The 16169-nt window shown below is 37.7% G+C and overlaps 1 protein-coding gene across 1 annotated transcript in view; it reads left to right on the top strand.

The window, feature by feature from the left end:
• LOC117295432 (ubiquitin-conjugating enzyme E2 R2-like) overlaps positions 1-16169 on the top strand; it is a 28275-nt gene that overhangs the window by 7584 nt on the left and 4522 nt on the right. Inside the window, exons 2-4 of the mRNA XM_033778087.1 lie at positions 11280-11366; positions 13134-13234; positions 15107-15241. Coding sequence (XP_033633978.1) covers positions 11280-11366; positions 13134-13234; positions 15107-15241 — 323 coding nt within the window. The remainder of the gene's footprint in view (positions 1-11279; positions 11367-13133; positions 13235-15106; positions 15242-16169) is intronic.

Below are 16169 nucleotides of genomic sequence, written 5' to 3'. Positions count from 1 at the left end.
TTTGTGCAGGGCTTTTCTATTGAAAATTAGTCTTTGGGGATCATTTATTAAAGGGGCACTAAGGCCAAGACCAGGGGCAATAGAGGACTTCGTGTAACTCCATGCTTGCTGTAGTGTAACAAGGAAGATTTATGAAAAAAAAAAAAAACAAGTTTTGTCATACCATGGAGGAAAGAAATAACTAGTTATTTATACATGTTTCACAGTTTAGCAAGGAATTGTCGCTTGTTGAGCTTGCAACCCCAACGTGTTTTACCAAGGACTTTTCACAAGTAAAGTGTAATTATTTCTTGGCACACAGTACTCATGATGCTGGTGTTGATTTGATGCAGTAGAGCTACAACTGTGTAGAGGCATGCAATTTTGCCCTTCAGCACTTGGGCACTTACTGTCATAACAAGACTTGATGTTTCCTGATAAAGCAAGGCATGTCACAATCAATTAGTAAAGTCGTTTGTCTGTGGGGAACAATTGAGAATGAGAGTGACTTTACATTAAATATAAAGGCATGATCCGAAACCATTGTCTTTTTGGCTCCTGGAAATCTCCTTTTGATTGGATTTATCAAAACCAAAGGAAATTGATGGATTAGAAAAACTGTTTTATAAAGGTGAACAAAATAGAGAATCACACATATCTTCAATTAATAATGCTATTTAAAACGAATGTCAGTGAGCAAGATTTTGTACAAATTGTTATAATTTTCAAAACATATTAGACAGTTTTGGGTCAGCAGTTACTCTGATTATGCGGTCATAAAGTATATCCTTGCCCTTTAAAAAACTAAGCATACATGCTGTAGGCTTTTCTGCATTGTCAGTATTTATGGGGAAAAGCTAAACACTTATAATCTGCCAGATTTTTATGGATAAATACTTGGACTTACAGAAGATTTTCAGTGCTCATTACATAAAATCGTGTAAAATCCTAGATAACCTGCAGCAAAGCTCCTTTTTATGCATTGCTTTAAAATTAAATTATGTACAGTGTATTGTAATATAAGGAGGCGTTACAGTTCTGGGTCAATTTTAAGAAAGTCGTTGAGGATTGACCACCATTTTACCTGACCTCTTGGTTCGGTTTTGGATTGAAGAAAATTTGAATTGCAGGAACATGGCATTTTCATTTAAGTAATCTGTAATGTTTGTTTATAATTTCATTCTTTGTTGCATACTACAATGATGAAAGCTTCTGAAAAGGTTAGAATGTAAGTTTTGAATTTGAATTGTTGAACAGGAAATGTTCATTATATGCCTTTGGAAAATTGAAAACTGCACTTGAAATGAAGATCAAATGTGAATAAAAGCACCCCCCCCCCCATTTCCTTGCTGAAATATTTAGAAATGTTGATAATTATACTTTCTCAGTTCTACAGGAATAAACTACTCAATGTGTGAAGCCATTATTTATTAGCTAGTTAGGGCTAGATTTGGTTTGTTTCTTGGGTGAAATACTTTCAAGTATCGTTTAATGCCTCCGGTCTCGCTTATACTTTCTCAGTTCTACAGGAATTAACTACTCCATGTATGAAATGTTTATTAGCTAGTTAGGGCTAGATTTGGTTTGTTTCTTGGGTGAAATGCTTTCAAGTGTTGTTTAATGCCTCCTGTCTCACTTGAAGTTTGTCTATTGGACTCATATTTCCTGTTAGCATAAAGGGAAAGTACAAAATGCATAGCGTCATTACATAATCTACAAAGTGAACTCACAAACTTAATTACATGATGTTTGTAAAGGATGTGAATTGGAAATTGGAAATTCTGTAAAAAAAATGCAATGCACTGTTTATTATGATGTAATGCATCGGACGTATTGAATGTCAACACAATTTGATCAATGAACGTTCAACAGTCAGTTTTCATTGTTTTAGTTTTCATTGTTTTGTACATGTACAAAACAATGAAAACTAACTGTTGAACTTCCATTGATCAAATTGTGTTGACATTCAATATGTCCAATGCATTACATCATAATAAACAGTGCATAGACCATGTATAGCATAGGTTGCTCAGTACACAGTACAAATACCTCATGCACAGTGCATTTAAGCACAGTGTACATGGTGTACAATACCTTTGTTCCTTTTGACCAGCTGACCATGTCACTCAGCTGATGTGGTTTTAATCCTAGTGTTCTGATCTTTGTTGTGATGTCTCTGGTACATGTTGTAATGGTCTAGGGCTTTTACAGTGCTTGAAGGTTGGCTGGTGTCAGTAAACTTGTTTATAACCGAAGAGTCCTTGCTTCACAGTGTATTTCTAGCCCACTCTTTACAGCCATATTGATGTACCAGTACTAAATGGACATGTCTACTTGTCAATGTTTCTGGTAATTATTATTAGTTGTCCAACTTCTTTTTTGTCTAGTCTGCTCAGACTACAGAGAAACCCATACACAACTTCAGTGGACTTTCAGGGCAGCAACGACGGCCATCGAGTGGCCGTGTTGCCCCTCGAAAATAACCAAACTTTACGGCCAAGTTTGTCGTGCCCTTTCCCCCCATGGCCTTGGTGCCCTTCGTTATTTGCACACTATTGAAGGCTTAAGTGGCCCTGCCCTAAAAAATTACAAAATGTTTGCATCCAAAAAACCTGCATACTTTGTATGATAATCAAAATGATATTAATTTTACACCGGTTTTGTTCTTTGCTTTCCATTGATGTTCAATGAGCCATGCTGTGTTGTTATGCAGAAACTTATTCTGTTTGTCCTCGGGACAAACAATGGGCTTAATGCATACACCTGGGTCTACCCATATCTCCATGATCTACTCAATGACATTGTCATTGAAATGCAAATTTTGTGAATCTAAATTTTATCACAGGGTGCATTGAGTATGCTTGGTGTTTTTTCATGTAGATGGTGTCAACAAAGGAAACAGTGAGTTTGTTTTTGGGATGTACCCTCAAGTAAATTGTTTGGTTTTATGGTCTACATGTAATTGTAAATGTCTGACACAATTTAGAATAATTGTGGAAAAATCCATTGTCTATTATTATTAAAGTTGTCTGCTTCCATCTTTTGTTATTGTACAGACATAATGGAACAAGCGACAATGCTTTTAAAAGCAGTGGACACTACAAAATGTATTGGTTATTACTCAAAATAATTATCAGCATAAAACCTCACTTGGTAATGAGTAATGGGGAGAGGTTGATAGTAGGCCTATAAACATTGTGAGAAACGGCTCCCTCTTAAGTAACGTAGTTTTCGAGAAAGAAGTAATTTTCCACAAATTTGATTTCAAGACCTTGCAAGTTTAGAATTTGAGGTCTCGAAATCAATCATCTGAAAGCACACAACTTTGTGTGACAAGGGTATTTTTTTCTTTCTTACACTGAGTTATCTCGCACCTCCGACGACCAATCGAGCTCAAACTTTCACAGGGGTGGATACACCAAGTGAGAAGACTGGATTTGGACAATTACCAATAGTGCTTTATATAAATATGACAATTGTCTGCTACGCAAAAATGAGCAGGATACCAGCCACAGTTTGTGTCAATGTTAGTTTGAAAGGTACCTTCGCACCCTTTCGTTGTACTTGCATAATCTATACTGAAAAAAAAAAATTGTTAGCAGCTCTACATTTACTCCATGATGACATTGTGCCCAGCTAGCAAGAATGGCTGACCAAACTGGTCGGTTGATAAATACTTTAGCCATTGTGTATTGTTACTAAGTATCTGAGACTTTTTAAACTAAGCATTTGTTTCCATTCACTTACAGAATTTTGTTTTTGTTTTACTCACAGTGTCAGCAGTTTGTTTAAAGACAATACCCATATTTGGACATGCACTTCAAATCTAAAAATACCTTTTTAAAATTAAGTTACTGCCATCAGGCAGTATAAGTATGGAAGTTTCTATTGTGCTTGTATTGACAAATTGTGGTAAATTTCTGATTTTACATTTTGTACAGAATATCAAGTTTCATCTTTTTCTCTTCTTCTTCTTCTTCCGTTAAAGTGCTGCTTCAGAAAATTTGAAGATTACCGCACTGTGGTTGGGCGCACACGTGGACTGTTTGTGCTTGACAGTGACATTACAGCATAAAGCCTGGTTCATACTTCATGCGAATGCGAAGCGAATGCGAAGCGAATGTTGACGTCACAAATTCGCAACGAATAATTCGCAGCTCAGTTGAACTCTGCTCTACTCACCTGCGAATATCGCTGCGAAAGGAGGGTGTGACGTCAAATTCCCGTCAAATTCGCTTTGCATTCGCATTTGCAGGAAGTATGAACCGGGCTTAATAGTGTAAAAACCTGTGTCACATTTACGCAGTAAAAACTACTACAAACCAAGGTCGTCCATAGGGGCGCTCTGGCTCTGGCTACTGCTGTTGCTAAGGGTGTTTCTATGGGAAACCTAATGTTGATGGGATGTATACACAGGGCCGGAGGCTTTTGTAAATTTGCCTTGGAAGATCTGATGCAGGCAATAGTACTTTAAAAACAACCTACATGTAATGCTGAGCCAAAAAAATATGCAGGATGTCAGTGAAAACAGAACATTGGACGTTGTGTTTTGCTGGCTATAACACTACAATGTAATAACAGTAGCTTTTTTCCTGGAAAGCACCATTGATTTGTGTTCAGTTGTTTTTATGTGCGTACTACGTAAAAGTAAAATCAGCTCTGTGACAATTGGGCCCTGGTTTCAGTTCAAGCCATATTCCTGATAATTCAAATCTTTCAATATTTTTATTCAAAACATTTTTAGAAGGTATACATTTAGTGTACAACCTACATACACAGAGGTACAGAACTATGTACAGTGTATGCCTTTATTATTGGCTGTACAGTATGTGTATTAGCAGCTTAATTGTTCTCTGGCTGTAATTTGGTTATTTTGTATCCTACTATGTAGGTCATTTTACCTTATGGTTGCAAGTCATCACCTTGTCCGTCAAGCTTATTTCAGGTACTTGTTCTCTTGCCTATGACGTGTGCACCATCACACATCGTGTATATGTAGAGGTGGGCCGTATCCGAATTGTCGGCTGCCTTACACTTCAATGCATGATGATGCGGCAGTCAAGCCAGAGCCACAACTCTAGCCGCAAATTCAGCATCCGTTACTTTTTGGGAAATCTCCGTTGGGTATCCCTAAAGGCATTGAATGAACAAAAATGCTACCTTTTTTAGAGAAGTTTTTGGTGGGTAATCATAATATCCGTCCCCAAACAATACCCCATCCCCCCCCCAAAAAAAAAAAAAAAAAAATAATAATAATAATAATAATAACAAGAAAACAAAATACACATATTGTTACACAGCTGAAATTAATCAATTCAATTCAGTTTATTGGTCCTACTGTGGAGGAAAATTTCCTTGCATTAGACATGCAATACACAATATTACATACCCACACTTCATTTCTGAACTTGTATACTGAATATTGAAGTATGACAGTAAACAAGTCCTTGACTGATTATAAACACAGAGATCAGTGAATGCCTAAAAACACACTGCAAATAATACATGTATAACTGATATTACGTGTACGTACAGTATCAGAAGTTTTTGTTATGTTCTGCACAGTGCCTGATTCATTGTCATATATTTTGATTACGTCCATGTGTCATACTCCACCCATTTTGCTACCACCGAGTGGTACGCTGAATATTATGGGTGTCATAGGAATGTCATCGGGTTGTACGCTAGTCATCAAGCATACCATTGTACACAAATCAACTGTTATGATCCCAACCATTGCATGACTAAGAATGCCATGGGTGTATGTATTTCATCTCATGTAAAGTTATGCATGGAGATGTACATGTAAACCATAGAGTTATATATAAGCACTAGAGGGCCCACTGGTGATGCTGCTTGCACAAACCTGCGGGATCGCAAGATGACAAGCGCGCTATTCTGTACGCGCGCTGAATATGAAATACACGTTTGAGTTTTTTTTTTTAATGCTCACGCGATGCTGTTTGTTCAACTTTTAAAATGGCCGCACAAACACACGCTGTGAGATGGCTGTGTTGTCAACTTAGAAAATGGCTGCCTGCGCGCATGCCGGGGTGCGTATATAGGCAAGTGCGCCCTCTAGTTCTTATAATATTTATGATGTAAACAAATTAACCTGGACAATGTTCAGCTAACCGAACAAATGTGTACTGTATGAACATTGCTACAAAACCTGTCCGGCATCTTCTCTTTTGGGAAGTTTTTGATTACATGTAGGCTATTACATTGGGATCCTAGCCAGATTGGCCTGGATATTTTGTCTTCTTTTTCTTTTGATACCTTGCCCTTTAATTGATGATTTCTCCATTTTTGAAGTTTTTGTCCCACATCTGAAAATTGAATTTCCATCTTCAATTTTTTTCTTCTTTGCACTTTCCCACACTTTGGAACAGTTTTGACAAGATCCTGAATGGCCTCCTTGAACTGTGAGAATCTCAATACATGTATGCTTGCTGCATGTGTATGCTACACTCTTTCCCCTGCATAGAATATTGGCCTCTCCAGTTTCTGTAGGGCCTACATGTATACCCATTGCGGAAAGGTACTTGACATCCACGAGTCGATCATTTAAAGTGGGCCAAACTGCATGGCTCTGCTTTTTACCATTAAAGTCAGTGGACACTATTGGTAATTACTCAAAATATGTATGTAGCAAAAAACCTTACTTGTTATTGAGTAATGGAGAGCTTTTGGTAGTATAAAACATTATGAGAAAGTGGCTCCCTCTGAAGTAACGTAGTTTTCGATAATGAAGTAATTTTCAGGCAATTTGATTTCGAGACCTCAGATTTAGAATTTGAGGTCTCGAAATCAACGATCTAAATGTACACAACACCGCGTGACAAGGGTTTTTTTCCTTTCATTATTATCTCACAACGTTGACGACAAATTCAGCTCAAATTTTCACAGGTTGGTTATTTTGTGCATATGTTGAGATACACCAAGTGAGAAGACTGGTCTTCGACAATGACCAATAGTGTCCATTGTCTTTAAGCCAAGAATCAGTGCTTGCGGAAGCAGGGAATTCTGCGCTTACAATGTACATCAAGTGTATTTCATGGGTTAGTGGGGAAATATTTTGTGCTTGTTGGCGTGTGTGCTGCTTGTAACTCGAGGCATCTTCGCCACGGCTAGCGCACAAATTTGGCGCTTGTACAATATCAAGCTGAGAATAGTGATCGTAAGTGCAGAATTCGGCAGTAAGCAGATCCACTAAGTTGGGCCCCGATGTCTTGCATTTTTCCGCCATTAAAAACTTGTTTTTTTAGTTCAATAAATCAGTTCAAGTTTTCTTTTTGGTAGCTTGTCTTTTTTTCTCCAGGTGTACATGGTAAATTACATAAACATGTGAAAACAATTCCATGCTAAGACCAGGGGTTATGAGATTGTTTTCATTCCTGTGTGTGCATTAGTGAAAAAGTTTCCAAAAAATGCGTTCAGGGCCCCACTGGAAATCGGAAAAGGGCACGTCTTGCATATCAAATACCCAGAGATTTACATCATAATGTTCCCTTGAAATCTGACATTATTGTACACATACATGTAATATTCAGTGCTGTCATGCTCGTAGGTGGTTTCTAAAGCATGTGTTGTAAAATAAATGGAAATTTTAGAATACACCAGTTTGGATGTCTGTAACAGGATACAAGTGCCTCAGGGCACCATATTGGGACTTTTTTTTTTGGGTGGGTTAAAATTACTGCAGGAACAAAAGAAGGAATTCTGCTGCTTTGTCATTTGATTCATTATCTCCCGAGGTAAAGTTGTGATGACTACCACGGGATCAGCTGCAAGTTGTCCATCTTATTTCGGACCAAGATCCATTGTCCACTTGACCCAATCATCAAGGTTGTTTGACCATGGAGGTGGCAGGGATAGAGAGCACACCTTGGTGCTGGGGCAGAAGAATGATGATTCATAGTGTTGATCAAACTATCCCAGTGTGTGTGTGCTGTATGAATCATACTGGAGTGTACAATCTAATTGTACAGGGGGAGCTCCACACACACAACGTCCCATTATGATGCATGTCACTGTGTAAGATGATACAGTGATGGTCCAGTGAGGTGTTTCGGTCTTACAATAATCAAGTTTTTATGCTTCAGTTCCCTCGTCTTTGTTTTTATACAAAATATGATAAATAAGGAAATTTAAAAGAAGGGCATTTATTTGTAAGCTGCTTTATAGCAAAAGATTACTTCTAAGGATTAAGCGGGGGACCAGGCACCTGGTAACCTTCTGCTGGTACCAGTAGGCCTACACGTTCTTTATGATTTTGTTTGTGCTTCAGCTAGATTGTAAAATCGTTTGTGCGTAAGCAACTAATGAACTGGACCCAAGTTATAGATGAAGGGTACACAACATGTACATGTATGTACACATAATAATTTGTTGGCCCAAATTTTCTGGTTTTATCCAATTTATTTTGGTTTGCTTCGTATGAGCTCTTTTTTTGTGGAATCCATATTAATGTCAGGGCTGTGAAACTATGTACATTATTTAGTTTGTGTGCATTTCATTTCTTGTACAAATACTTCTTGCTGAAACCTGTAAACCAAGCTCAAAAACCTGCTGAAAGTCTGGCACTCAACATTACTAATAAATGGTGATCATAAATTATGTAAATTGTGATCAAATGTATTTTAGACACCAAGTTTCACACATTGTCATGTTCTCACCATGCAATCTACTTCTAGTGCTAGGTCAAGTCAATTTACTGTAAAAACAAAATCCCTGGAGGTGGAACAGTACAACATATAAATCATGGGTTCAGTGTTATTTAGTCACATACATTAAAAACACCTCCATTTTGCTTCCAATTTTTCCCCTGTGACCAACTGTAGGATTTAAAGCTGTATCCGAATTGGCTTCTACAGCCACGGCTTTAGTTGAAACATTTTTATATATTTTTTAACAAGGGTGTTGCTAACAATTTCTTGATTTGTGCAGTTCATAATAATAGACGTTGAGAGGGTCTGGATTGGGTGTTACCAGCTTGGCGTTTATTTCCCCCCTGTGGAGGTTTGCCAGGTTCCCTGGATGGCAGATCATGTAAACAAACAAACAAAGAAATGTCCGGAACCTCAACGCATGATGAAACAGAAATCCAGCTGTAGCCCTACATGTAGCTGTAGCTGCTAATTCAGACCAACCTTAGAAACACTTGCTCGGCGCCCTCTTTTTAGTGCTAGTCTTGATTGGCAACACTTGTTTAGTTACAAAACGACAATAATCACAACATGAGTTCCTTGAGCATAAGATATATCTTTATCAAAGGAATATTTGTATCAAACATTCATCTGCATCAAAATGGATTTCTTGATACTTGTGGCACTTGGACCCACCCAAAATCATCATCATTATCATTCGGCAAAGACGTCTGTGGCAGCTTCATCCTCAAATTGTAATGGGGGCTGTACTTTTTTTTAAACCGTCGTATACATGTATTCATGGTACGCAGTATGCAGTAAGGTAATGAAATTCCTGCATATTGTAGGCCTACCTCTGAACTCTCATTTTTATTGGGCCAAGTGACCTAACTCACCCGTCGTTTTCATCAAGGATTAAAATCCTAGGCTGTCTGCAACATTACCAACTCGGGCTTCCACTTCAGCTCAGGCGACTCTAGTCCCAATATTATCATTTTGTATTGTAATCTACATTAGAATTGAAGCTACATTACATTTGCACTTGGTTGCTATTAAATGCCTCATTGCTCTGTCCAGCCCATTCCGTGGATAACAAAACTTGCACCTGTTGTTAGAGTCACCATAATATGTATACATTGTACTGTGCATCATCCATGTCACCGTACTCACGGAAATGTCAGCACCCTTTTCAATAAAGTTTGTATAGATTTATTAGTTTATGTGCATTTTAAATCTACACCTACAGTGTACAGTGTACATGAGAGTAGACTGACTACATGTATAATCGTAGAGAAAGGACAACAGTGGAGGAAGGAAATCCACCGACTGTGTACGCTTAAATTGAAACAAAACCAATCTGTCGCCTGACGATGACTAGAGCAAGCTAGTCGAAATAGTGAGACCAACCCAAGAACTGACTCCGCGGTAGTACAGTTAATTACGATCCTATAAGCTAAAGTAGTAGTCCCAGCCTATTTCTATACCAACCATCCGCCCAGGTAATTGTTAATAAGCAGGACAGTTCTTTTCAGAACTGAGAAGTCTCCCGAACACCCGAACAATCTACCCCAGCGGTAGTAGAAAATAAGCACAGTTCTCTAAGAACAAACTCTACCTGGCAAGTAGATACTCACATGGTGTAACCGCAAACCAATAAAACCAATAACCTAAAATAAATGACACTGTACTCTTGAAAATGTCAGCACCTTTTTAATGAAGTTTGTATAGCCCATTGAAGATTGATTGTTTTATGTGCATTGAAAAATTATATAAGCCTGATTATAAATTACTGGAGTGTGTGACACGCAAGACTTTGAAACAAAAACAATCCTAAAACCAATAATATTATGATAGAAATTAAACTATATTTCTGTATTACTTTATTCACCATTTTGGTTACTGAGTCTAAAAATCTACCTTAGACAGACATCATGGTTACAATTTGATACAAAAGAAAAGACTGTTTGTTTGTGTTTTTCTTGTACCAAAACCATAGTCCGTTATAGAGCCACCCCATGTGGATCAGAAGATAAATGTCTATTGAAACAGGAGGGTTTCAGTTTTGATTCCACTGGAAAAGAAAACAACCAGCTCGCCCAGTGGTTATTATTTTAAATCTCATCTTGATTGCTATTTGGGATTTCACTTGTCCACATACATGTACTGTACAACATGTGTGTTCATGTATCATTGAGCAATAATCTAGTTTATTGGTCCATGCGTACATGTATGTAATTGGGTTTCTAAAGGATGTGCACAAAGTTGGTAAGATTTAAATGTCCATCTTCAAAGGTTTTCAGAAAGATTTGCCAAAAGCCTCTTTATGTCATCATTCACCCGCATCATCTTTTTTTTTGTGAGCTCCATTTGTTCTGTTTTGTTGCAACTTGTCAGAGGTATTTGTTTTTAAAAGCATCACACGAATGACGTCAAAGTATTGTCTTTTAGACGCATGCCATGGATGGCAGAAGTGTAGACATGTAGTTAAATCAAAACTGTGAGGTTAGGGCCTAATTTGTTGTTCGATAATTAACAAAAAATTGTGAAAATATCACATTAAAACCAAGTAAAATAGATAATAACCGTTAACAATTCTGCTCAAATACGTAGCTGTTTACTATTTATTGCTTGTTTTTGTTTTTCTTTCCGCAGGCAAAAATGAAGTTTCCACACGACTATCCCTATTCACCGCCAACATTCAAGTTTACCACAAAAATGTGGCACCCTAACATTTACGATGTGAGTATTACACTTTAATAAACCACTGTTCACCTTCCGTCAAATGTGAAATGCTAAAAATGTAACGGACGTACTTAAAGGGACACACGTTGGCTTGGATTGGACGAGTTGGTCTTTGAAAAACGTTTTTTGTTTATGTTTTATTTAATGAAACACATTGTGGTTAGAAAGATTTTTTTAAAAGTTGAGTATAATGATCCACACAAGTATCACTCAAAATTGCACGTTTTCCTTTTACGTCGCGAACTAACACGATTGGCCATTTTATGGAGTCAAAATTTTGACTCCACAAAATGGTCGACCGTGTTTCTTTGCGACGTAAAAGGAAAACCGTGCAGTTTCGAGGCATGTTTGTGTGGACATTTTATTCTACTTTTAAATTATCTATCTTACCATTTGCATTTCATAACAAACGGGTTCAAACGCTTTTCAAGACCAACCCGCCCGATCCAAGCCAACGTGTTCCATTAATTGTCACTGTTCATTATTACGACTGCGCGTTTCAAGTGCACTTTTACAAATGTCACACCCACTTGGAGTGTACGCATTTTGTCCAATTTACTCAGTCCACAATTCCCACTGCTCGTAGTGCCACATTGATCTGGGAGAAAAAATGCATTGCCTCTTGAAAATCAGATGTAATAATTTTGAATTTTTGTTCTGAAACACCTCTTGTATTTAATAATAACACCCATCGCAGTCTATAGGTTGTCGCTGTTATAATTTGAAAGGATCTTTTTTACATTGTATTGTAATCTAATTATCCATCGGCCTGCAGATCCTTAAAGAAACACAGATCTTCACACTTTCAAATTATGGTCTCTACTATTCAGCACCTTGTAGTGTTGACTTTGTCAATCTCCTCTGTTCCTAGCACTATTACCTTGAGTGCTTTTATCTCGATCACACAAGTATACGATCTCTTTAAAAAGTAAGATACAATGCAGTGTACTGACCTTCACCCGGCCTGTCACAGCGATAGGGTTTTTGTAGCAGGCTTTTTTTTTTCTTTTGGCTTTTAGCTGGTAGAGGGAGGAAACATTCCACAAAGGTATTGCTTCCAAGTAAAAGTCAAATGGAGGCTAAAGCCCGATTCATATTTCCATCGAATGCGAAGTGAATTTTGATTCACAAATTCGCACAGGAAGTATTTACATCAGTTGAAATGTGCTTTACTCTTGCAAAACAATCGCTGCAAAAACAGCTCTGTGACGTCAAAACTCGAATTAACACATTCGCATTCGGAAACTCGGCAGTATGAAATTCGCATTCGGAAGTATGAATCAGCCCTAAGTAGTCTTCAATCTAGGCATAGTCTTCAAGGGGTGATACAAAAGGGATGGAGTTGGATGTAAATTCACACAAAAACCTTAGGAAACTTAATGCATTCATATTTCTTTAAAGAAATAATTAGTTAATTGTCATAGTATTTGGGTTTAATTTATTGAATATGTTTCTGTGATGTTCGAATCTCACTATGCTTGAACCACCAAGAAGTAGTATCCTAGTATCGTACTTGTTAACAAGAAAGTTGTTACATAATGTATAATAATTTTTTGTACAGCTCTGTGTGGGCTCAGGGGTCGATTTCACAAAGAGTTAGGAATACTAACAAGAGATACCACCCCAGGTATATCAAACTTCCAAAGTATCCTGTTTCTTCTTTGATAATTGTTTTCAAGAAACAATGAACTTATTAAAAGTTCTATTCATACTGTTAAAATCCTTGTTGTAATTTGTAAATAATATCTTGTGTTTGTCATTCAGCAAACCGGTGACGTATGCATATCCATCCTTCATCCCCCTGTGGATGACCCACAGAGTGGCGAACTACCCTCGGAAAGATGGAACCCCACACAAAGTGTCAGGTATAAATTACAGATCTTGCTGGTCATTTAGAAGCACAAACATGCTCACCAGATAGACTGTTCAAGTCTCGCGCAAAATCACATGTTAAAAAAACATTGCAATGTACTTTGTAGAGTGTCATGGCCGAGTGGTAAGAGCATCAAATTCAAGTTACATGTATGGTGTTAAGTCACCAGAGTGTTGGTTCGAATCCCGGTCGTGACACTTGTGTCCTTGAGCAAGATACTTTAATATAATTGCTTCTCTTCACCCAGGGGTATAAATGGATACCTGCGAGGGTAGAGATTGATATGGTGAATGAAAAAGCCTTTGGAGCATTATAAACTGTTGCCCAGGTTGTATACTCCCAAGGGAGCTGCGAAACATTAAATGGGATGTTATTGGCCCTATGACCAGGGCACTAATGTAAAGCGCATTGATACGGTTATTGTTACTCATTTATTATCAAAATAATGTCTTTAAAAAGTGCCAGTGTTGTTTTCTTGGCACGTTAAAGAATATTACAATGTACGTGGAAATCTGAGGTAACCAAAAATGTTCAATCAGATGAGGTTGGTGGTAGCACCATGTGTCAGTCTCTTTTGTTGAGTAGACATGAAGAGATAAATCCGCGTTGGATGTTGGACAAACACCTGAACGAAAAGAAGTTTACGCTAAACAAAAGAGTTAACTCTGGCATTCTGCACATTCTACGAAAACCATCAATGCAACATCATGGTAATGTCAATTATCATGCATTACATTGTAAATGCACATGACCACCACTCAGGTGTCTCGTGTGTATTCAGAACCTTCTCCATGTTCTCCTCAGCCCTTCCAATACAATAGCATACAAGGTGCAATGCAGCCTGGATGCCCAAAATCCAATCTCGAGAAAAAACCTCTTATTGAAAAACTAACCTCATGTACTGAACAATTGTCCGGGGCCCCAGATGGTTGTTACATGCACCGAGGCAGTTATTAAGTTTGCCTTTTTGCATTCTCTCGTAGCCACTTTGCTTTTTCTTGCTCACTGAATGTCCTTAATCCAATCAAGCTGGCCAGTAGCACCAAGCCGAGTGTGACGTCTCGAGAAACTAAATCACTCGGGAGTCAAATGAGAACTATCAACAACAATAATACCAGAGAAGAGAAACGTGTGACGAATAATATTAGGGTGATTGTGTCATCTTGTTAATTGTCTGACAGCATAAGAGCAAATGGCCTCACATTAAATTCATTCTGGATTATTAGTTTGCAAGGAGGTGAAGGAGACAAAATGTTCTTAGGATTAGGATTAAGTCTCATCTGCAAGACTTGTATGGACCTTGGTGTCTTGCAGACGAATGTTTATCTTACAGTAGGCCCCCTACTTACCAATTTTTTTTTTAGTAAATGCCACGCGATAAAACCCACGAGCAAAATGGGGTGGAGTTATGGGCTATAAATATTTTGATTTAAGTTTTGATTTTTGATTTTTAAAACTATTTTGAAAAAGAATTCCTTTTGAAGAGTAATATGGATAATTGTTTTCACCTTAAACATTTAAATCTGAGAAACAATTCATACATGAAACCTTTCTCAGATTTCTGAGGGTTGGTGTCCGTTCGCGAATGCTGCGGCCAGTTAGTCATGTTAGTATATGATGTCACCTGGCTAAACGCGTTTGGATTTGGGGTTCTTGTGAAAATACCGTGGCAGTGTTTTTGTTCTTTTCTCAGCAAGTAGACACTGTATTGAGCTGAAACTTTCACATGTAATTTTGATTGTATCTTTCTTGACCATTTTGGCAATAAAAACCAATCTACAATGGTTCATGTATGACCCTGCCTACTACCCTTAAATGTGTATCACTAACACTTTGTATTTTGTTTATTTTGTACTCCTGGCAGAACAATCCTTCTTAGCGTCATATCACTCCTTAACGAGCCCAATACATTCTCTCCTGCCAACGTTGATGCCTCCGTCATGTACAGAAAGTGGAAAGATTCCAAAGGATCTGATCCTGAATACCCAAATATAATCAGGTAATCTACAAAAGCTGCTAAGTAGCCAGCAGATTAGCTGATTTTAAGCTTGGAACCAGACACAGTTCCCACAATGATTGTTTGGCTGTTTGATTTTAACTTGCATTTTATCTCATCGTTTATTTGTTTCTCTGTTTCATCACAACCCGCTGTGGTCTTGATGAAATGGTGGTATATAATTTTTTTTGGGGGTTGGGGGGTATATATTATAAACAATTTTTATATTTATTTATTAGGAAAATTTGTAGGAAATTTGTAGATTATGTTTCTATGTTGAGATACACCGAGTGAGAAGACTGGTCTTTGACAGTTACCAAAAGTGTCCAGTGTCTTTAAGTTATGTTCAAATGTTGACTTTGAGTCTGGTCTTGTTGAGTATTGCAATGTAATACTACATTCATAAATACCTCAGTTTCGCTATTCCTATTGGTGGAGAGCGCGTCACGTAGGTGTGTATAAACCTTTGTTTATGACCAGTAAAAAGTGTTGAAAACATGGATGTGACGAGTGAGCTTGCACCTGTTTTTAAAAGACAGTTTCTTCATTCCTATTGGTCGAGAGCAACGGCCGGGACATTTGTGCCACATCACGGGATACGCGCGACGTGCACAGCATTCCCTTATATGCTTTCATGCCCCTTAGGGGTGACCTGATAAAGTATTTTATAAGAACCTGGGGTGGATTTCACAAAGGTAGTCCTAACTTAGGACTAGTCCTAGGCAATAGAACTATTATTTGTCTTTCAAACTGTTGTTCATAAAATGGACTTGGAAAAAATGTGTACACATGATTGTAGCTGTGCACGTATATGTAAACCAATATGAATCAATGAATGAATGTAATAATAAACCCATAATCAATTGCAACTGAAGTAATTAAATGTCTAGGCCCTATACCTTGTTTTATTAGATGATGTATTTTTGTTTTG

Source organism: Asterias rubens, chromosome 10 (genome assembly GCF_902459465.1).
Source record: "Asterias rubens chromosome 10, eAstRub1.3, whole genome shotgun sequence".
NCBI lineage: Eukaryota > Metazoa > Echinodermata > Asteroidea > Forcipulatida > Asteriidae > Asterias > Asterias rubens.
The sequence above is the reverse complement of the archived record's forward strand: the minus strand, read 5'-3'. Positions and strand labels throughout refer to the sequence as shown.